Source organism: Aegilops tauschii, chromosome 6 (genome assembly GCF_002575655.3).
Source record: "Aegilops tauschii subsp. strangulata cultivar AL8/78 chromosome 6, Aet v6.0, whole genome shotgun sequence".
Lineage (NCBI taxonomy): Eukaryota > Viridiplantae > Streptophyta > Magnoliopsida > Poales > Poaceae > Aegilops > Aegilops tauschii.
In genome coordinates this window covers 472,940,159-472,961,723 of record NC_053040.3, presented here as the reverse complement: position 1 = coordinate 472,961,723, position 21,565 = coordinate 472,940,159, and the positions used below count along the sequence as shown (strand labels likewise).

Sequence of the window (21,565 nt, the reverse complement as noted above, 5' to 3'; positions counted from 1 at the left end):
TCCCGAGCAGAAGCCTTGGCCTTATCGCGCAGCTCCCGTTCCCGCCTTCTCTCCGCCTCCATCTCCGTCGTCTCCATGGGCCTCTTGTCCGCAACCCCATGCATAGACATGTAGAAAGGGCAGAGAGGTTGCAGCACCAATACCCTTGGTTGTCATGCCATGACACTGCCCTTGTTGATAGTATGTCAGTGTTTCCTCACGTACACTAGTTCTTGCCCGTAAAGGCCTCACCAGGTTCTTGGTCACCCGACTATCAGACCCCAGAAGCTAGGGAGGGAACGGCTTATTTTTTTTAAAGCTGCCAAAAGAATTGATCCCTAGTATATCATATTGTCGGCAATAGCAGCTCTGTTACTCATGGTCTCATTTCCTTCTTCCACACTGAAGTGTGTAGAGTGGAGGTGGCTGCAAATTCCAGAATGTTCAACCAATTATGTGCCAAAGGCACACCAAGCCTCCAGGCGCCCCCTTCTCCCTCCTCCCTAAGTGTTGCACAGCGCACATATTTTACTCTCTACTTTTCTTGGCAAATTTTCAGTTGTGCAGTACGCTCCCCTTCAAAATCCTAAAACAATAATTATTTTGAAATAGAGGGAGTATTTAGTAATATAGGATGTGATCAGACACCTGAGTTTTACCAATTCTGAATTTGATAAGCTAAGAAGCCCCTAAATGATTAAATTCATTTTGAAGAGCACACAATAATTCTCCTTGGGTGCAACCGATACATATTTGAGCGCATCAAGATAATTATGATATCAATATTAATAATAAAAGATTATAGGATCTCCATATTGTTGTACAAACAACTTCCATAAGAAGGAATATTGAAAACCAAAATGCCACAATGAAATGAAACGAGAGAATAATTACAACAAGAGGGAAAAACAAATTACAACATTACAAGAGGTAATCAAAATAAACGTCAATGGAAACACGAAAAAGGCGTGAGCTTATTCTCAATCTCAAGCGGTTAAAAACTTATGTTGACGTGAACGGGTAGGTTTAAGAGTTGACGACGCCACATTTCCTTCTGATCTCACCATTGACATTGGTCTTGACCTCGATAGCGCCCATCCTTACCATTGCTGCCTTGAACTTCTCCTCCCACACACCGTTGTCCTTGGCATTGGCACGCACTGCTGCACTTGTATCATCTGCTGTCATGAGCGCGGCATCTGAATCGAAGAGCACCTCGTGGCTAAGCACATTCTTGTAGTACTTGTTGTCAACCTTGTTAGGGGTGTTGATGTCCTGCACCACCGTATTGTCATTTCCTGTGTCTGACTTGCATTGCTCGCGGAGAGAGCTCATTAGTGTGGGGTCCATGTTGGAGGTGCTTGGGTTGAGGCGGTCGGAGAGGGATGAGGAGAAGGACGAGTAATGGGAGATTCCGATGGTGTGTGCACCAGAGAGGGTGACCATCTCGTCGGTTGTCAGCCCCTTGGAGGCGAAGTTGGCCTTGAGCTGGTCCACGGTGGCGAAGGGAGGGGCAGGTGGGGGAGTGTCTCATTCATGAAAGACACACGTCCATCATAGCGGCCAGCTGGCATGTTGAAGTCGACCTTCTTGTTGCTGAGGAAGTAGGTGGCGTCACGCCCGGCGAAGGCCACGACATCAGCGCACGAGACGACGTCGCTCCCACACTCCTTCGCAATTCTAGCCTTGGCAACATCGATCACCTCGAAGCCACGCAGGCTCAAGTTCGAGATGCCAAACTTCTCCGTTGGGCTGTTGGGGTCGGTTTGATCGAGAAGCACAGAGGCGTCACAACCCTACAATACAAATAATTATGAGCCCCATCCACACACATCAGCACACGTGTGTTTCACAACACACTTTTCAAGTAACTTGTCCCGGCCTTTGCATGAAAAAAGATACACATGATGAAGGTCATTCAGATCTTACCCTGACGAAACAATCGTGGAAGAAGAGGCGGATGAGTCCGGCCTTGATGCCAGGGTTGGCATCACTTACGACTTTCGTGACGATGTCTTCCGCGTGAGGGCATGACTTCTTGTAGTAGCCCACCGTGAGTCGTTTGGTGGGTGGGCTAGGGGTGGGCTGTGGAGGGCTAGGTGTGCTCGGGGTGTATGGTGGCGGAGGACTTGGGGTAGCTGGGGATGGGCGGTGGAGGGCTAGGTGTGCTGGGGGTGTATAGCGGCGGAGGACTTACGGTAGCTGGGGTGGGCTGGAGTGTTTGACAAAAAACTACCACAATTGGGGTCGGCGTCCCACAGAACTAGCACTTTGAAAATTTTGACCGAAAACTACCGAAAATTTCTTAATTTGTCCCTAAAAACTACCAGTTTCAGTTGATGATGGTTTTAGACGATTTAAACAGAAAACTGACAAAACTGGCCAACCCGTCAGGGCTGATGTGGCTGAAAAGTCAATGCCAGGGGAGACTCGCCATTGCGCTACCCGCGCTGCAGATCGACGCCGCCGGACCCGTCCCCCCGTCTCGCCGCCGTCCAGGTCGTCCTCGGCCTCCGGCTCACCACCGACTAGCTTCCGGAGCGTGACGGGGCCGAAGACCTCCATCCCGTCCCTCCCGCGCGAGATCCCAATCCCGATCCCGATCCCAGCAGCGGCGCCGGCGGGCGGGTCAGATCCTACTCATCAGGAGGCCATGCCCCGCGAGCTGGGCAGGAGACCGAGTTGGACGGGAGAGAGGCGGACGGCGAGGCCGCGGGCTAGGGGTTGGCGTGGTGGAGGGTGGAGGAGGAGATCTGAAGCAACAACGGGGCGGTGGCTGGTCGCGGTCGGGCCGGACCTGACGGAGGGGCGGTGGCTGGTCGCGGTCGGGCCGGAGGGTGGAGGATGACCGACAAGCAGCAAGGGCTCGCCGCGATGGAGGACGCCTCGCCGGGCAGCAAGGAGCTGGCGGCCATGGTGGAGGCGGCAACGGCGGCGAGCGTGGAGCTGGACGCGGCACACCGGCTCATGTTCGCCCGAGAGGCACCCCGTGTGCCTGGGAAGAAGGCCTCCCTTCGAGCTGGAGCTCGTGGTCAGCGGCAAGGAGCAGCAGTACCACGGCTCCGGCCTCCCTCTAGCCTCCAGCGATGACCGCCGGGGAGCCGGGATGCACAGAAGCTGTTTGTGAAAATGCCAAAAAAAGATGGAGAGAGGAGGAAGAAGAATGATGTGTGGGTCCCACCTGTAATAACGGTCAACTGAACGGTCAACTTGTTTAAATCGTTTAAACTGGCTATTATCTGAAAGTGGTAGTTTTTAGTCACAAAATTAAAAAAAATTGGTAGTTTTCGGTCACTTTTTAAAAAGTGGTAGTTCCGTGGGACCAAAACCCCTAAAATGATAGTTTTTTGTCAAACACTCGGTGGGCGGTGGAGGGCTAGGTGTGCCCGGGGTGTATGGCGGCGGAGGACTAGGTGTGCTCGGGGTGTATGGCGGCGGAGGACTAGGTGTGCTCAGGGTGTATGGCGGTGGGGGACTAGGTGTTGCAGGGGTGGGTGGCGGAGGACTAGGTGAGCTAGGCGTGTATGGCGGCGGAGGACTAGGTGTGCTCGGTGTGGATGGGACTGGGGTGGGATACCCGTACCCTGCTTGGCAGGTACGCGCCGTGCAGCCGAGCAGCGCAATGAGAGTCAGGTCGGCGGCGAGCTTGGCCATGGTCGTCGCTAGCTCGGGATGCTGTTGCTGGTGTTTGTCGTGATCAGCTTGGGTGGACTGATGAGAATACACGCTGCTCTGCCTGCTATTTATAGCTAGCAGGAAGAGCCAGCTGAGCTCTGGAAGACAATCGTGCGAGGTATGTTGCCGGAAGTGGCAAGTGGGAAGCGAACGTGGGGAGCACAATGGCGATACAGCTCAAGCAGTTGACATTCTTACCGCGATGTTAGTTGAGCAGCCGCTGCTCCAACGCATTAGACTGGCCGACAAGGCGATGAGTAATCGGGGAATGTTTAGTTATTGTATCGTGTACTGCAAGGGTGATTATTGAAGCGAATTAGATTACTAGTAGGAGTGGTGGTGGTGATGGTGGTATTTAGCCCAAGGCAAGGCAATGCGGGAGAATGGGAAACTGCCGGTCGACTGCACACACGTTTTCTGGATGATCATGCACACTTGGATCAGTGGTGAACCGCTGTCATGGATGGGCCGCAACTAACACACGCCCGCAATGTCAAAGCTCAACGACTAATCAAGTTGTCAACTAGTAACAGACTAACAGTTAACAGCTAGCTCGTTCAAGCAGTTGACAACTTGGTACATCCATTAGACCGGACGACAAGCCGATGATTAGCTCGAATGGGGAATGAGCATGCGATGTCAGTGCGTCGTGTACTGCGAGGGTGATCATTGGAGAGGATTAGCACGTTGGGTATTGCGCGCGGGGGTCGTGCAGCGCTAACTGCTGAGTGATTGACCTGCATTACACAACTCATATATAACTCTGAAAATGGCAGTCAACTTTGACCATGCATGTATGGACTTGGTTGTAGTACAGTTAATTAGTGCTAAACTGCTAATGGTGTGTCTGTATCCTACCGTATGGACACGTTTGACTGTACTCCCTCCGTCCCGAAATATAAGAACGTTTTTCAAGCTAACATAGCTTGAAAAGCGTTCTTATATTATGAGACGGACGGAGTAGTTTTCTTCGACGGGAAGAGGCGGAAAGAATTTTCTGAAAGTGCTTATGATTTTTTTTTTGAAAGAGCAGAGGCAGAAAGAATTTCGCATGACGTTCCTCTCCTACAGTACTTACTGACGTACTCCTTCGTCTCTAAATAGATGATGCCATATAAATTCAGTTGAAAAATCAGTTATTTTAAAATTTGATAAAATATATATAGAATAAATTATTAACAACTACAATGTTGAATAAATACATTATCAAAATGTATCTAATGGTGGATATGCTGATATTGTTTTGGTATTATTTATCTTCATTTGTTTACATATAGGGTTGGTCAAATATAGGAACCATTGACTTTTTGACTTGGTTTATATGCCATCTATTTGGGGACGGAGGGAGCTAGCTTGTGAGTTTAGCATTCTGCTAGGTACGATACTCAATACAGTCACTTTTAGTCTGCATATAAGTTTTCTATAAGTAAAAGTATCTCTAGTTTAGTCAAACAGATAGAAACAAGTATCAACATTCACAATACCTAATAAATACTTATCATTAGATTCATTATGAAACTTAATTTCATATTATATACATTTAGTATTGTAGATGTTGATATGTTTTAACATACATTTGCTTAAACTTTACAAAGTTTGACTTGACACAAATCTTATACGTGGAGTAAAGAGGACCGGAGGGAGTACTAACACACTGCAACTGCTATTCCTAGTTCGTGCATAGGGCTGTTGTCGATGAATGCATACCCCGTGAAGGTTCTTTCGATTTAGGGAATCTTTCGTCCTTATTTATAATTTCCCTTTTGGTTTTACACCTTTTTCCTTCATTTTTTCCTTTTCCTGTTCATTTTCTCTCTTTGCTCCCTTCTAAACTTTATTTTCCTCACTTCTAAAATTCAAGAACGTTTTCTTTTAATTCACAAACATTTTCCCAACATCTGTATATGTTTTAGAAGTGAACAATTGTGAAATACATTTTTTACATGCGTGAATATTTTTCTAGATTGGTAAATATTTTTTAAAATTCATGAGCATTCTGTAGTTCTTGAATTTTCGAAAATTAGTGGACCCTGTTTTTATATTTAAAAATTTAGGAATATTTTTAAACGCATGAATATTTTGAAATTTGAGAACATTTTTGTAATTTATGGTGTTTTTAATTCATGAAGTTTTTAAAATTTAGGATGTAGATTTTTTTTAAATGTATACATTCTTAGTTAGTATTTTTTAAATAAAAAATACATTTTACATTTGAAAAGGACCAAACTAAAAACGTCACTGAATAACCATTCTATTTTCCTCGGAACTGACAAATTTTGTGACGACGAATATGTTATAATATTACAAACACCCAAGTCCCAAGGGCAGATCAATCGACCAAACATGAGGTCTAGAAGTGCAATAAATCAAGAATCTCACCAAGTTGGAGATATCAGTGTTGATTTTTCTTCATTCATGGAGGTAGCAGTGCACGTTTGGCCTTCACCCCACTGCAAGGTTAGATACCACGGAGAAAATATTTCCATACAAAATTAATTGAATTATTACTTGTAGGAATTTCTATGTAGTTTCTCGGATTTTACATCCAATTTTTTTATATCTGCCAATTTCGAGTATAAATAAAGTTACATGTGTTTAGCAAAAAAAAAACACAATATGGGGCTTGTCTCTTGGCAGACGGCAAAGGAACTTGTCTCTTTGCCGTCTGCAGGCAGACGGCAAAGTCAGCCGTTAGCCACCTAACGGGGCTAACCTCATTGCTATGCCGTCCAATTACGTTACCATCTGTTTTGCCTGTATAGCAGACGGCAAAGTAGCCCTTTACCGTGGTTTTTTGTGCTGGAAGTGGGGTCGTCTGCCAGCACACGGCAAAGACATTTGCCGTCCATGAACCTGGCCTTTGCCGTCTGCCCTGGCAGACGGCAAAGCACCTGATTCCTGTAGTGTATGTAACGCTCACTACGTCAATTTCCTGCTTTTTCGCACAAGCGAGTCCCCAAGTGGGTTGGCCCATTGCAACACAATGTATCAAGAACATTGTTGAGGAAATCATTAACTGGTAGTTGCTCGGTTGGCTGGCGAGTAAGGGATTAATAGGCAAGTTAATCGACCAATTAATCAATTAATCGGATGATTTATCAGTTTATCCGCTACTCTGTGACCCTATGAGTAGGGACTAATTGGTAACTTAATTGGTTAAGCCGATGAATTCTTGAACATGGATCAAGACCGGCACTTCAGCGACTCGGGTATAGTAGTGTTCTTATTTTCCTACTGTTGAGAAACACAGTAGAAAACAAAAAAATCGTCTTATGATGACAATCCCAGGAACACTATGAGACGCGTAAGAGGTTCAGATTGGATCATTACCAACTTCGAGTTGCAGCGAAAGAAGAGCTGGTGTAGATCGTTGATGAAGTCCCTCGAACCGTTATGAATGATTCCTTGAATCGAAGACCGAAAGCATGACCTCTCTATGGATTGCAGGCGTACACTCTTCATGATCCGACAACGCTTCACCATCTAGAGCTTTGCGTTATCGGAGAACTAGAGGAGGCCGAAGAGAACCTCATGGGGCTTCTCTATTATGAGGAACTAGTGAACTAGAAGTAGATCAAGTCTAGAGCAAGATTATGACTAGTAAGGCAGAGAGGGGGCGCCCAAGACAACGGGAGAAACTTGTCCCTTGGTGGTGCCTGTAACACCTCCGATTTAATCGTACACTAATCATACACGCAAATGTGTACGATCAAGATCAGGGACTCACGGGAAGATATCACAACACAACTCTAGATGCAAATTAAGGTCATACAAGCTTTAATTTATATTATAAGCCAGGGGCCTCGAGGGCTCGAATACATTAGCTCGAATACAAACGAGTCCGCGGAAGCAACAATATCTGAATACAGACATAAGTTAAACAAGTTTGACTTAAGAAGGCTAGCACAAAAGCAACAACGATCGAAAAGGCAAGGCCTCCTGCCTGGGAGCCTCCTATCTACTCCTGGCCGTCGGCGGTTTCCACGTAGTAGTTGGCACCGTCGGGGTAGTAGTAGTCGTTGGTAGCGCGGCATCTGGCTCCTGGGATCTATCATCTGAGCGCAACATCCAGAAAGAAAAAAGAAAGGGAAAAGGTAGCAAAGCAACCGTGAGTACTCATCTGAAGTACTCGCAAGACTTACATCAGATCTATACTAAGTATGCATCAGTATCAAAGGAATGGGCTGTATCTTTGGACTGAACTACAGAAATGCCAGAAAAGGGGGAAACCCTAGCCTATCGAAGACTAGCATCTTCTTGACGCCATCATCTTGCAGTAACAAGAGAGAGTAGAGTAACATAGCATAAGTAATAATTATGTTGTAGCATCCACGCCCAGAGATCCCTTCTCGACTCCCTGCAAGAAAGCAATCCCGGAGTCACATATCCATTTCATGTCTCGGCATCAAGTTCTAGTTGTAAAGATCGGGATACAACTCCAAGTCGTCCTGTTACCGTGGACACGACTATTCGAATAGATTAACTTCACTGCAGGGATGCACCACATTACCCAACACGCTCGAGATCTCTGGCCGGACACACTTTCCTGGGTCAAGCCCGGCCTCGGAAGATCAACATGTTATAGCCCTACCTAGGCTCAACAGAGATGCCAGCACGCCGGTCTACATCCTAAGCGCGCAGGGGTCTTGGGCCCATCGCCCGTTGCACTCATGCATGTTTGCGTACGCGGTCGGTGAGCAGACCTAGCCCCCTTATACAAGCGTAGGCGTTCCAGTCCAACCCGGCGCGCGCCACTCAGTCGATGACGTCTGAAGAGCTTCGGTTGATACTACGAGGTTGGTTGCCCATATCTTGTCCCGCGTGATGGTTAGTGCGTATAGGTCAACGACCAACTCAGATCGAATACCCAATCTCGTTAGTGTCTTGGGAGCGCGTGGGTAATGTTCAATGATCCACGATATGTTGTCATGTTGCCCCGTCTCACGGACTTACGACAAGGGCTAAGAATGTCCGGCTGTGCCACATAGAAAACTCGTGGGTACCCTCCAGGTCAACCTGACTCCACATCACTCGTCACATATCTCTCGCGGGTACCCCTCGGGGCCGATCCGACTTGATCATGGTTCTAGGGGTAACAGTGTGTCCATAACACCAAGGGGGGATCCGAGGAATCACCCTCTATGGATTTCACTCTATGTAACTGTCAAGGTGAACTTAGAGGTATCACCCTCGGGGTCCATACTTGAGGTGTTGCACGACATAGTCGTATCGGGAGTGGTGAAGGAGGAATCACCCTCCGTAGACCAGGACCGATTAACTACACTACATAGACTCATCAGAAGTGCTATACGAGGTATCGCCCTCGGCACTCGATAGTAACCCTGCAGTGTCGTACAACTAAGGGTTGTGATGTGATATGTCAGTCTCTGGACGTCGATCACGTTGATCGAGTCATCGGTCATCAAGCGGGGGCAACTTGGACAAGGTGAGGGGCCACTGGTGGATCACTAACCAACCTATACTAAGCATATAGGATAATCAGGTAAGGTACAAAAGCAGGTTACAAAAAACAAGCTATGCATCAGAATAGGAGCAATCAAATAGCAAAATCTAATGCAAGCATGAGAGAGAATAGAATAGGCGATATAGGAATGATCAAGGGGGTTTTGCTTGCCTGTAAGCTCCGCGGACAGACTCGGACTCTCGACGGTGAAGTAGTCGATCACCAGATAACCAGTGGTCTCGGGGTCTACCGGAGAAGGAGGGGGAAGAAACAATAAATAACACGCATACAAATACAACAGAAAGCAAGACATGACAGTAGGCTATGCTAAGGGTGACCTAATGCAGTACTATATGTTACAGACGGAGAGATAAAACATCTGGGATGTTTTCCCGGCCTTTGGCATTTTCCAGACAGATGAATTGGAGAGGAAGGATCCATGTTCATCATGCTAGAGGCATGTGATAGATGAACGGATTGCATAATCGGGTTCGTTACATTTTTCTGAGCAACTTTCATATATAAATTATTTTCATCTGACTTACGGATTAATTTATATGAAAATAAAAAGGTAAAAAGGAATCCGATTGTATTTTCATCTGACTTACAGTTCTGGTACACTTAGATTTAAACATTTTCAGGAATTTATTTTAATTCGAAATAAAAAGGAAAAAAGCTAAGTGTACCAGAACTGTACCCAACTGACCAACAGAGAGGCTGACCAGTCAACTGCCCAGTCAGCAGAGGCTGACTGGTGGGCCAGCTACCAAGTTAGCAGGCTGACTGGACAGCCTTATCTGCTGAAACAGTGCGCTGGGCCCACATGTCAGTAACACAGGGATAATTTCACTCTTTAAAATTTAATATTTGATTAATTAGGGGGTAGGACCGACATGTCGGTGGCATATTAGTTGAACTATTTAGCATTTAAAATTGGGAAACGTTTAAAATCGGGGTGCCGGCCGAAGTTCGCTCACAACGCGCGTTACGCTCGTAGACACAACCACGTTGCTCTAGTCCCACGCACCGCTTCCTGCCTCTCACCTTATCTTCTCAAGACGAAGCTCCTCCACTCATTCTGTCCTCCACTCGTTCCATCCTCCTCCATACGCATTCCCTCCTCTGCTTCTTCTTTCTCAAATCACTTCATCCATGGCATCTCATGCTCCACGCAGAGACGGTGCGTACCGCCGTCGATTTTTTGTTGCCATGCTTGGCCCAACCTCTCCCATGTCGCAGTGTAGGCCATGTTCGCCGCCACCGCGGTCTCGCCATGATTTTTTGCTGCATAATTTTTGCTGGAACCGTAATTGGTTTTTGCTGGAACCGCAATTGGTTTTTGCTGGAAGCATCTTTCGTTTTTGCTGCATATTGAGAGGATGGTGGTGCCTTCGCTGTATGATTTTTTGCTACATCCATTTTTTTGCTGGAACCAGAGCTCGACTTTGCTACAATGCTAGGATGGTGGCTGCCATGCATTTTGCTGCATCGTTTTTTTGCTGGAACTAGCAATTGTTTTTGCTACATCCAGCCGAAAGCAGAGCTGGAACTGTTGAGATTTTGTCTAAGACCATTGGCGGCAGCGCATTTTTTGCTGGAACTGTGCCACTTTTTTGCTGGAATAGTTTTTTGTTTATGCTACCACTAGCGAAAACCATTTTTGTTGTTGTTGAAGCATTTTTGCTGAAACCAGCAACCACGGAAGCTACAACCGGTTAACAATTTTGCTACAATGGCGACGGCGGGCGACATCGACAAGCTTTTTTTTGCTGGAACCGATACCCTTTTTTGCTACAACTGGATGACATTTTTGCTGCTACCGGCAATCTAAGGGAGAGTACAGGTTTTTTGCGAGCGAGGAGGAGGAGGTGCTGCGCCCGGTGACCGGCGTGCGCCGGGGATGCGGCGGCCGCCACCGGAGCTGCGACTGTCGTAACGGGGACCTGCAACTACAGGGACAAGCTGCTGCATTCACGGAGCCGGCGAGAAACAAAAGAGACGACAACGGCAATGGCAGCGCGGGCGGCCGGCGAGGGCGGCGACAAGCGAGACATGCCGGGCAGAGCTTCTAGATCGGGCGCGTCGCTCGTCCCTGGCGGTGCGATGGGATTTTTTTTCTCAGAGAACAAGACAGAGAAGGAAGGATAGGAGATCGTACTGTTCTAGTTTTGCAGATCGTACGGTACCAGTGCGATGGCCAAAATTTGGGCCGGCGCACCGGCGCCTATCAGTCGCCTTTAAAATTTATCACAGTTAATTAGGGCCGTGGCTCCCAGTTGGCGGTGGCACAGGGCATAAATATCCCCTGGCTAATGGGTGCCAAGTCAGGCCACCGGCATCTAGCCGCCGGCAGCAACAGAATGCGGCGGAGGCCGCGGGATTCGCTGTAAATGCGCTACGGGGAGCCGTTTTGCGTGCGGCCGGGCGCGTTCGAACGCTGACGACACCGCGTATCCAACGGTGGCAACGACAGCGGCTAGGCCGGTGAGCAATGCCGTCGATGTCGAGCAGAGGCGGCGGCCGAAGTTGGGCGAGCGCGGGACCGGGGCTGCGGGGCATGGCAAGTCTTCCGGAGGGTTGCATTGGGTTCCCGCGGGCGCGTTGAGCACGACCGCAAGCTCGGAAGCGAGCTGCGCGTGCGGTGGCCGCGGTGGCGCCATTTCTGGCGGCAATGAGCTCAGGGATGGGGATTAGAGCTAGCTAGGGGGCGCAATTAACCGAGGGGACAGAGGGGATTAGTAGCGGAGCTCACAGCGAGGTTGATGGCCAGCTAAGCGTGCTCGGGGAGGCTCGGGTGGTGACGAATTGTACGGCGTCGTTCTTCGGTTCCCGTGGTAGAAGACGATGGCGTAGGCGGTGCTCCGGTGCTCCCGAGCTCGTGCGGAGCCTCGTAGACGAAGTGGACAACGGCGGCAGTCCTCCTGGGCGCTTTGGCTAGCCGTGGGGAGGCCGGTGGCCACGTGCACGGCGACGGCGCGGCGGGGGTAGTGCTCAGGTTCAAGGCAGAGAGGGAGAGGGCTCTCTTATCCGCTCCCTGCGGCTGGAGTGGCCAGGGGGAATCGGGCGGCCATGGCGCGCGCGGCCTTTTCCCTGGCGCTTGTGGGAGGTAGGAGAAAGGCCAGCGTAAATGGGCCGGGCCGCCCTATAGCGCCGCTGGGCTGAAGTGCACAGTGCCCGATTCCCTTTTTCTCTTTTCTTTTCTTATTTCTTTAACCCTTTCTATTTTGCAACTATAATTTGACATTTTACAATTATGTGGCACAATTCCATATTTTACAAACGTGTTTGTTAATTAGTTAGTGAATATGTTTTAACATTTTTAATTCACTGTTTTATGAAACTATAATTTGACTTGTTATTTGAATTAGAATTTGACTTTGATTTTTATCAAGTGGCAAATTTGGCTTAGTTAAACTTGATGACATGGCACCATTAGTGTGAGGTCACTGTAGCATGACACTGGGGATGTTACATGCCCCTCCTCATGTATATATAGGTGTAGGGAAGAGGAAGCAGCTAACTTGGCGAGGATCCTCCCCTCCCCAAGGGAGAGGAAGTCCATCTCCCAATCCAAGTCGGCCCCCCAAAGCTTGTCCAACAAGCTAGGCGCGGGGGGGGGGGGGGGGGGGGGGGGGGGGCGGGGGTGCATACTCTTATTGGGCCTATATGCCCAATAGCTCTCCCCTATTAAGCCTTATTGATATTTTCTTTAACCCATTGATATTTAATATATTCTAAAAGCCTCCTCATCTATATTAGAACCTTCTATCATTTATTTAACATCTCCGAAAATATTTTCCACCTATACATCAATTCCCGGTATTACCCGATAAACCCCTAAACTCTTCCGGTAACCCCAAAACGCTTCCGGTTTCTCTCGAAACTATCTCTTGTGTTCCTGAAGGAAACTATTTCGAGAATATTTTCTCATAACTCTCACTACACTAACACTCAAAAGATCGTGATTCCCTTAAACATGTGACCCAGTAGGTTCGGTAAAATATAGACATGAATGAAACTGCCTTTTTTCAATGATTAATAACGGAACCATGGACATACATATTGATCCCTATGAATACACGAATGACATTTGAGCAAACCTTTGGTTAACATATGCTATTCTCTTTGCTTCGCGATTCTTTACAAAACCCATGGTGAGATATATTGGTATCCTCTTGAGTCATTCTCATGCTCATTATACCGGTCTCCTTGTTACCGAATTTTTTCTTCTTTCTTGTTGACATGTTCCGACATCCCTGTGACCCAGTCACCCGTGTCTTGCTAGACGATGATGGATGTCTTCACACCGAGAGGGACCTAAGAATATCTCTCCATTGCCGGGGAGAAAATCATATTCTTGAGCTATCTAGCCCCTTGTCACACTTTCGGATGAACCTGAAAGTTGTCGCTATGATCACCGTGTTACAGATGACGTTTGAGCAACCCAAAATCCAACGTCCTGTATGAAGTGACTACGATACATTCATGGTCTAAGGAACTAAAGCATACATCAATTCTCTGTTGTATATTAATAGACTTGTGATGATTACATCTCAAAGTATAACGAACAAGCTGGGTCGATTCAATATGACTTTTCTTCTAACATCATACTCTCAATGTTCTTTTGGGATTATTGTTACACTTAATAAAATCCCAAAATCCGTAAAACATGATCAACATACAATACTTGAGGTAACCTTAGAGGGAAGTCTAGGAATAAGGTTTTACCGTTTATCACTCCACACGTGCTTATGACTTTTTCTCCGATTCACATGTATTCCAGAATCATGGCAGTTATAGCATAGAATATAAACTTTTAATTATAAACATGAAAATAAATAATACAATATTATTGCCTCTAGGGCATATCTATTTCCAACAGACTCCCACCTGCACTAGAGTCTGTAATCTAATTAGCACATTTTTTTCCTTTTACACCAATGGCAATCCGGTGTTAGTCCATGCGATGCTTGTGGTATAGCCTTCATCCTACTGAATCTGACAAGCTCAGATCCGAGTGTATCTTGCATTATTATGCATCTATCATGCTTTCGCAAGCAGAATTCATGGTTTTTGTGAAATTAGCTTTGTATATATTGAATCACTGGCAGGATCTTTGATTCCTTATACTGAGCTATGGAACCACTATTCAAAACATTGTTCCATTTGGCACAAACCATTTAGAAACCATACCAAGTTCATAAATGAACTTCTAATTCATCACCCTTCATTGTTGCTTTTCAAGCGACAACATACTCCGCCTTTGTTATAGAATTCGCCACAGTAACTTTCTTGGACCAATTCCAACTTGCTATTCCACCAATTGACACAAATCCTTTTAATTTGAAATCAAAAATCATTTGTAGCACTGATGAAGACTTTGTCGATGTAACTATTTACAACGAGCCTGTATTGATGTAACTCCTGACAACAATCTCCTCATTTTTCGTTGCCAGACACATGTTGACTTTCTTATTTTAGTACTTAATGACATTTTACTTTGTCCTATGATCAACAATCTGATCACTCTGGTAACTTTACACGCAACTTACTTGGAGTACTGGACATATCTGGTTGTTTACATACCATGAAATATGATTTAAGTGTGATTAAAATCTCAATTATGTATTTCGCTCATCAGTATTTCAGGATACTCATTCTTTCTTAAAACTCCTTCCACGTGACTTCGCCAATAAATACTCCTTGAAAATTTTCATACTAAACCGCTTTAGTATCTTGTCAATATGTAATTAGCTAACCCCGATTAGGCACTACCATCTCCATAGATTATTATACCTAATACCAAGGCTATATTGCCTAAGTACTTTACTGAAAAAATTAGTTTCAATAAAGTTCTATTTCGTGTCAAGAAATTTATATAATTTCCAATCAATAGTGCGTCATGCACACACAGTGTTTAGAAATATTATCATGCTCCCACTTACATTTTTGTAAACACAAGAATCTTCACTTTCCTCGATGACATCATATTTATTTGACTATTTCATCAGAATGAAGATTCCAGCTCCACTATGCTTGCTTCGATCCCTTATGCAATCTCTTGAAGTTTGCACACTTACTAGCATCCTCGGGATCGACAAAATTACCTTGGAATGTATCATATATACAACCTTGGTTCTATTTCCAGCATATGGGAATCCTTTTGTCACTGCCCTTGTCAATAATAAGTCAGTGTTTCCTCACGTTAGACCCTAGAAGCTGGGGAGGGGATGGCTTATTTTATTTAAAGCTGCCAAAAGAATTGACCCCTAGTGTATCGTGTTGTTGGCAATAGCAGCTCTGTCACTCATGGTATCATTTCCTTCTCCCACCCTGCAATGTGTAGAGTATAGGTGGCTGTAAATTCAAGAATGTTCAGCCAATTATGCGCCAAAGGCACACCAAGCCTCCAGGCGCCGCCTTCTCCCTCCTCCATAAGTGTTTCCCAATGCGCATCTTGTACTCTCTAGTTCTCTTGGCGGTTCTCCGTGCTGCCTCACAAAGTGATGCTATACCCTTAGTATAGTATGCATGCATACCTCAGAGGCACCATCTACTTCGATGCTACATCGAAGGATAGTCCGGAGAAATCCTTGCGGCAAGGGGTATAAGTATAACCTGGCTACGGAAATCGGCGCGCTTCACTAACAATTTGCACTATCTCCGTAGTGTTCTAGCTGTTGTGACAGTGATCGTTACCCACCTCTTCATAGTGTTCCTAGGTGTGATCGTTCACGGCAAATTTTTAGTTGCGCAGTATGTTCCCCTTCATAATCCTAAAACAATAATTATTTTAAAATAGAGGGAGTATTTAGTAGGATGTGATCGACACCTCCGTCTTACCAATTCTGAATTTGATAAGCTAAAAAAACCCCCAATAATTAAATTCATTAAGTTGAGCACACAATAATTCTTCTTCGATGCAACGGAGACATATTTGAGCACAGCAAGATAATTATGATGTCAATATCAATAATACAAGATTTATAGGATCTCCATATTGTTGTACAAACAACTTCCATAAGAGGAAAGGATGAAAACCAAAATGCCACAATGCAATAAAATGAAAGAATAAATACAACAATGGGGAAAATCAAATTTAGAAACAACATTACGAGAGGTAACCAAAATAAACATCAATGGACACACGAAAAAGTCGTGAGCTTATTCGCCAATCTCAACGTGAAACGGGTCAATAGGTTCAGTGTGAGTTGACGACGCCACATTTCCTTCTGATCTCACCATTGAGATTGGTCTTGACGTCGATGGCGCCCATCCTTACCATTGCTTCCTTGAACTTCTCCTCCCACACACCATTGTCCTTGGCATTGGCACGCACCGCTGCACTTGTATCATCTGCCATCATGAGCGCGGCATCCGAACTGAAGAGCACCTCGTGGCTAAGCACGTTCTTGTAGTATTTGTTGTCGACCTTGTTAGGGGTCTTGATATCCTGCACCACGGTGTTGTCAGTTCCTGTGTCTGACTTGCATTGCTCGCGGAGAGAACTCATTAGCGTGGGGTCCATGTCAGAGGTGCTTGGGTTGAGGCGGTCGGAGAAGGATGAGGTGAAGGACGAGCAATGGGAGATTCCAATTGTGTGTGCACCAGAGAGTGTGACCATCTCATCAGCAGTCAGCCCCTTGGAGGCGAAGTTGGCCTTGAGCTGGTCCACGGTGGCGAAGGGTGGTGGCAGATTGGGGAGTGTCTCATTAATGAAGGAAACAAGTCCATCGTAACGGCCAGCTGGCATGTCGAAGTAGACCTTCTTGTTGCTTAGGAAGTAGGTGGCATCGCGCCCGGCGAAGGCCACAACATCAGCACACGAGACGACGTCGCTCCCACACTCCTTCTCGATTCTAGCCTTGGCGGCATCGATCACCTCGAAGCCACGCAGGCTCAGGTTCGGGATGCCAAACTTCTCTGTTGGGCTGTTGGGGTCCACTTGATCGAGAAGCACGGAGGCATCACAACCCTACAAATAAACCATTATACACCACACTCACATCAGCCTACGTACATTTCATGACACAATAAACATTTATACTGTACATGTGAAGGTTCTAGTGTTAAAAAATCTTACCCTGACGAAGCAGTCGTGGAAGAAGAGACGTATGAGTCCAGCCATGATACCGGCGTTGGCATCCCGCACAACTTCCCTTACGATGTCTTCCGCGCGAGGGCATGACTTCTTGTAGTAGCCGACCGCGAGTCCTTCGGTGGGTGGGCTCGGGGTGGGCGGTGGAGGGCTAGGTGTGCTCGGGGTGTATGGGGGCGGAGGACTAGGGGTAGCTGGGGTGGGCGGTGGTGGGCTAGGTGTGCCCGGGGTGTATGGGGGCGGAGGACTTGGGGTAGCTGGGGTGGGCGGTGGAGGGCTAGGTGTGCTCGGGGTGTATGGCGGTGGGGGACTGGGTGTTGCAGGGGTGGGTGGCGGAGGACTGGGTGTGCTAGGGGTATATGGCGGCGGAGGACTAGGTGTGCTCGGCGTGGACGGGACCGGGGTGGGATAGCCGTACCCTGCTTGGCAGGTACGCGCCGTGCAGCCGAGCAGCGCGATGAGAGCCAGGACGGCGGCGATCTTCGCCATGGTGGTCGCTAGCTCGGGGGGCTGTTCCTGGTGTTTGTGGTGATCAGCTTGGGTGATGACTGATGAGAATACACGCTGCTCTGCGTGCTATTTATAGCTAGCTAGCTCCAAAGGGGAGAGCCAGGGCTCTGGATGACAATCGTGCGAGGAATGTTGCCGGAAGAGGCAAGTGGGAAGCGAACGTGGGGTGCACAATGGCGATACAGCTCAAGCAGTTGACATTCCTGCCGCTGCTCCAGCACATTAGACTGGCCGACAAGGCGGTGATTAATCCGGGAATGTTTTGCTATTGCACCGTGTACGGCGAGGGTGATTATTGAAGAGGGAGGTGAATAGGAAACTCACGACTTGGAGCAGCGGTGAGTAGTGGGGAGCTGCTGCCATGGATATGGGCTGCAAACTAACGCACGGCCGGAATGTCAAAGCTCAACGAACCGACAGTTAACGGCTAGCTCGATCAAGCAGTTGACATTCCGTCCTCGGTGTGAGTTGAACAGCTAGCTGCTGCTCCGGTGCATCCACTATGCCGGACGACAGGCCGATGACTAGCTCGATTGGTGAATGAGCACACGTTTGAGAGGATTATTAGCACACGTTGGGTATTGCGCGGTTCGTGTAGTGCTAACTGCTGAGTGATTGATCTGCATTACACAACTCTTATATAACTCTGAAAATGGCAGTCAACTTCGATCATGTAAGGACAGTTAGTTGTAGTGCTAAACTGCTAATGGTGTGTCTGTATCCTATCGTAGAACAGTTAGTTGTAGTTTTCTTCCACGGGAAGGGGCAGAAAGAATTTTTGGAAGTGCTTATGATTTATTTATTTTGAAAGTGCAGAGGCAGAAAGAATTTTGCATGACGTTCCTCTCCTACAGTACTTACTGACGTACTCCTTCGTGTCTAAATAGATGATGACATATAATTCAGTTGAAAAAAAAATTACTTTAAAATTTGATAAAATATATAGAAGAAATTATTAACTACTACAATGTTGAATAAATACTGTATGAAAATATATCTAATGGTGGATATACTGATATTGTTTTCTTATTATTTATTTTCATTTATTTACATGTAGGCTTGGTCAAATTTAGAAACCATTGACTTTTTGACTTGGTTTATACTCCATCTATTTGGAGGGAGCTAGCTTGTGAGTTTAGCATTCAGCTTGGTGCGATACTCACTTTTAGTCTGCATATAAGTTTTCTCTAAGTAAAAGTATCTCTAGTTTGACCAAACTTATAGAAAAATATCAAGATTCACAATACCTAATAAATACTTATCATTACATGTTGATATCTTAATATAAATTTGCTCAACCTTTACAAAGTTTGACTTGATACAAATCTTATACGCGGAGTAAAAACGACCGGAGGGAGTACTAACACACTGCAACTACTATTCCTGGTTCGTGCATAGGGCTGTTGTCGATCAACGCACACCCCGTGAAGGTTCTTCCGATTTAGGGAATCTTTCGTCCTTTTTTGTAATTTCTCTGTTGGTTTAACCCCTTTTTTCCTTCTTCATTTTCCTTTTTCCTGTTGATTTCCTCTTCTTTTTTTCCTCCTAAACTTTATTTTCCTCACTTGTAAAATTCATAAACTTTTTATTTAAAATTCATAAACATTTTTTAGAAGTGAACAATTGTCAAATTCATGAAAAAAAATATATGCCTAAATATTTTTGTAGATTCATAATTTTTAAAAAAGTATTATGAACACTTTTTAGTTCTTGAATTTTCAAAAATTAGTGGACCCTGTTTTTGTTTTATAAGAATATTTTTAAAATTCATGAATATTTCAATATTTGAGAACTTTTTTATAATTTGTGATATTTTTAATTCATGAAGTTTTTAAAATTTAGTATGTAGTTTTTTTTAAAGTGTACATTCTGAGTTAGTATTTAAAAAAATAAAAAATACACTTTACATTAGAAAAGGCCCAAACTAAAAACCTCGTTGAATAACCATTCTGTCTCCCTTGGAACTGACAAATTTTGTTATGATGAAAATGTTATAATATTACAAACACCCAACGGCAGATCAATCGACCGAACATGATTTTCAGGGAATCGGATCCTCTAACATAGAGAAGGAAAGTCACGGTGCTACAGTGCTAGCCTAGTGTAAAATGAAGAAGAGAAGTTAGAGACTGTTAGTAGGTAGTGAGCAGATTGTTTACGGTTGGTATTTACTGTAGATATAAATAATTTAAATTAATTTTATTTCACCATCAATTTGCTTGTATGTAATTACTATAAATGTACAGAGTAGATCATCAATGTACAAATTAATTTAAATCGTTTTAGACATAATCGTATGGATAGAAAGGAGGGAAGTTAGAGTCTTGTAGCTTTTCTAACTTTTTTTCTCAATGTTAGAGGATCCGGTTCCGATGTCCAAAAGTGCGTTAAAACAGTACGTCATGAAGAGCGGTTATGCCATCTCCAGAACAGTGGCTGTGGCGCGGTAGACTTCAAGGTTGTATCCATACGAACATAAATGTCGTCTGGTCCACTCTGGACGTATAGCACGACATTTTTGCGGATGCGGGCGATTAACGTGTGTCAGGTATTGCGAACGGGGCTATAATAAGTATCAATCATGACGCGCGCACGGGATTTCGGCATTGCGTGGCCGCATGTCCCAAAAATCAGCATCCTTGTGCGAGTCATCAAATCAACCCCTCTACGAATTCTAATAGTTTTGCAAAGTTAATACAAAGTTGAGATATATATTTTGAAACGAAGGGAGTACTCGTGAACACATATTTCTTTCAGTGGTAAGAGTTATTTTACGCGAACAGATATTCTGCACTGTGTTACCTGGGCCTGTATAGCTCATAGATATAGAGACACATAGTTCGCTATTAGCATGTCCAAGGCCTGTTGGGTCAATCTCTTTTCTGCTTCGGCCCAACACTTTATTAGGTGGCCATAACCGAGAGCAACTAATTAACGAGCGCTCCTTCGGGAGCCTTACAACGATCAGCGCCACTTGGCGTGCTCTCAGCCGCCCGTCACGTATCGTGCTCTGGACACTCCCTCCGGATTTCGTTTTTTTATTTTTCTGCACACCTTTTCGGCTTTTTAAACGGTTTTTCCTGGGTTTTTTTTACGTTTCGGTTTTCCACCGGTCTTCCTTAACTTTCGTACAAAAAAAATTAGGGAAAACAAATTTTTTTGCGCGAAAAAACGCGTTTCCATTTTTTCCTTTCGCGAGAGGCATGGTTTTGCTTCCGCGAGAGGCACGGTTTTCCTGAGTCACGGCCGTGCCACTCGGAAACGGAAAAAATGCATTTTCTGATTTTTTCCTTCCGCGAGAGGCACGGTTTTGCTTCCGAGAGAGGCGCGGTTGTGCTTTCGCGAGAGGCACGGCCGTGCCTCTCGAAAACGGAAAAAACGTTTTCTATACATTTTCCTTCCGAGAGAGGCACGGTTTTGCTTCCGCGAGAGGCACGGCCGTGCCTCTCGGAAACGAAAAAATACGCGTTTTCTGTTTTTTTTCCTTCTGAGAGAGGCACGGTTTTGCTTCCGCGAGAGGCACGGCCGTGCCCTTGGAAACGAAAAAGGTACGCGTTTTCTGTTTTTTTTCTTCTGAGAGAGGCATGGTTTTGCTTCCGTGAGAGGCACGATTGTGCTTTCACGAGAGGCACGACCGTGCCTCTCGAAAACAAAAAAAAACACGTTTTCCGTTTTTTTTGTGAGAAGCACGGTTGTGCTTTCACGAGAGGCACGGCCGTGCCTCCTCGGAAATGAAAAAAAAACACGTTTTCTCTTCTTTTTTTTCCTTCCGTGAGAGGCATGGTTTTGCTTCCGCGAGAGGTACGGTTGTGATTTCGCGAGAAGCACGGGCGTGCCTC

General features: G+C 45.8%; 1 protein-coding gene and 1 pseudogene across 1 annotated transcript; both read right to left on the bottom strand.

The window, feature by feature from the left end:
• Positions 1 to 785: 785 nt before the first annotated feature.
• On the bottom strand, positions 786 to 2,544 carry LOC109769535 (peroxidase 2-like; annotated as a pseudogene).
• A 13,520-nt stretch (positions 2,545 to 16,064) lies between these two features.
• Positions 16,065 to 17,742, bottom strand: LOC109769546 (peroxidase 2). The gene is made up of 2 exons (XM_020328275.4): positions 17,202 to 17,742; positions 16,065 to 17,093 (listed from the first exon to the last, which is right to left on the bottom strand). Exons 1-2 carry the CDS (start codon positions 17,703 to 17,705, stop codon positions 16,320 to 16,322), a joined length of 1,278 nt encoding a protein of 425 aa, XP_020183864.1. The 5' UTR covers positions 17,706 to 17,742; the 3' UTR covers positions 16,065 to 16,319.
• Between the last annotated feature and the right edge of the window lie 3,823 nt (positions 17,743 to 21,565).

Coding starts and splice junctions, on each gene's coding strand:
- LOC109769546 (XM_020328275.4), bottom strand. CDS start 17,705: ATGGCGAAGATCGCCGCCGTCCTGGCTCTCATCGCGCTGCTCGGCTGC. Junction 17,094..17,201: donor TCCACGACTGCTTCGTCAGG/GTAAGATTTTTT, acceptor GTTTATTTGTAG/GGTTGTGATGCCTCCGTGCT.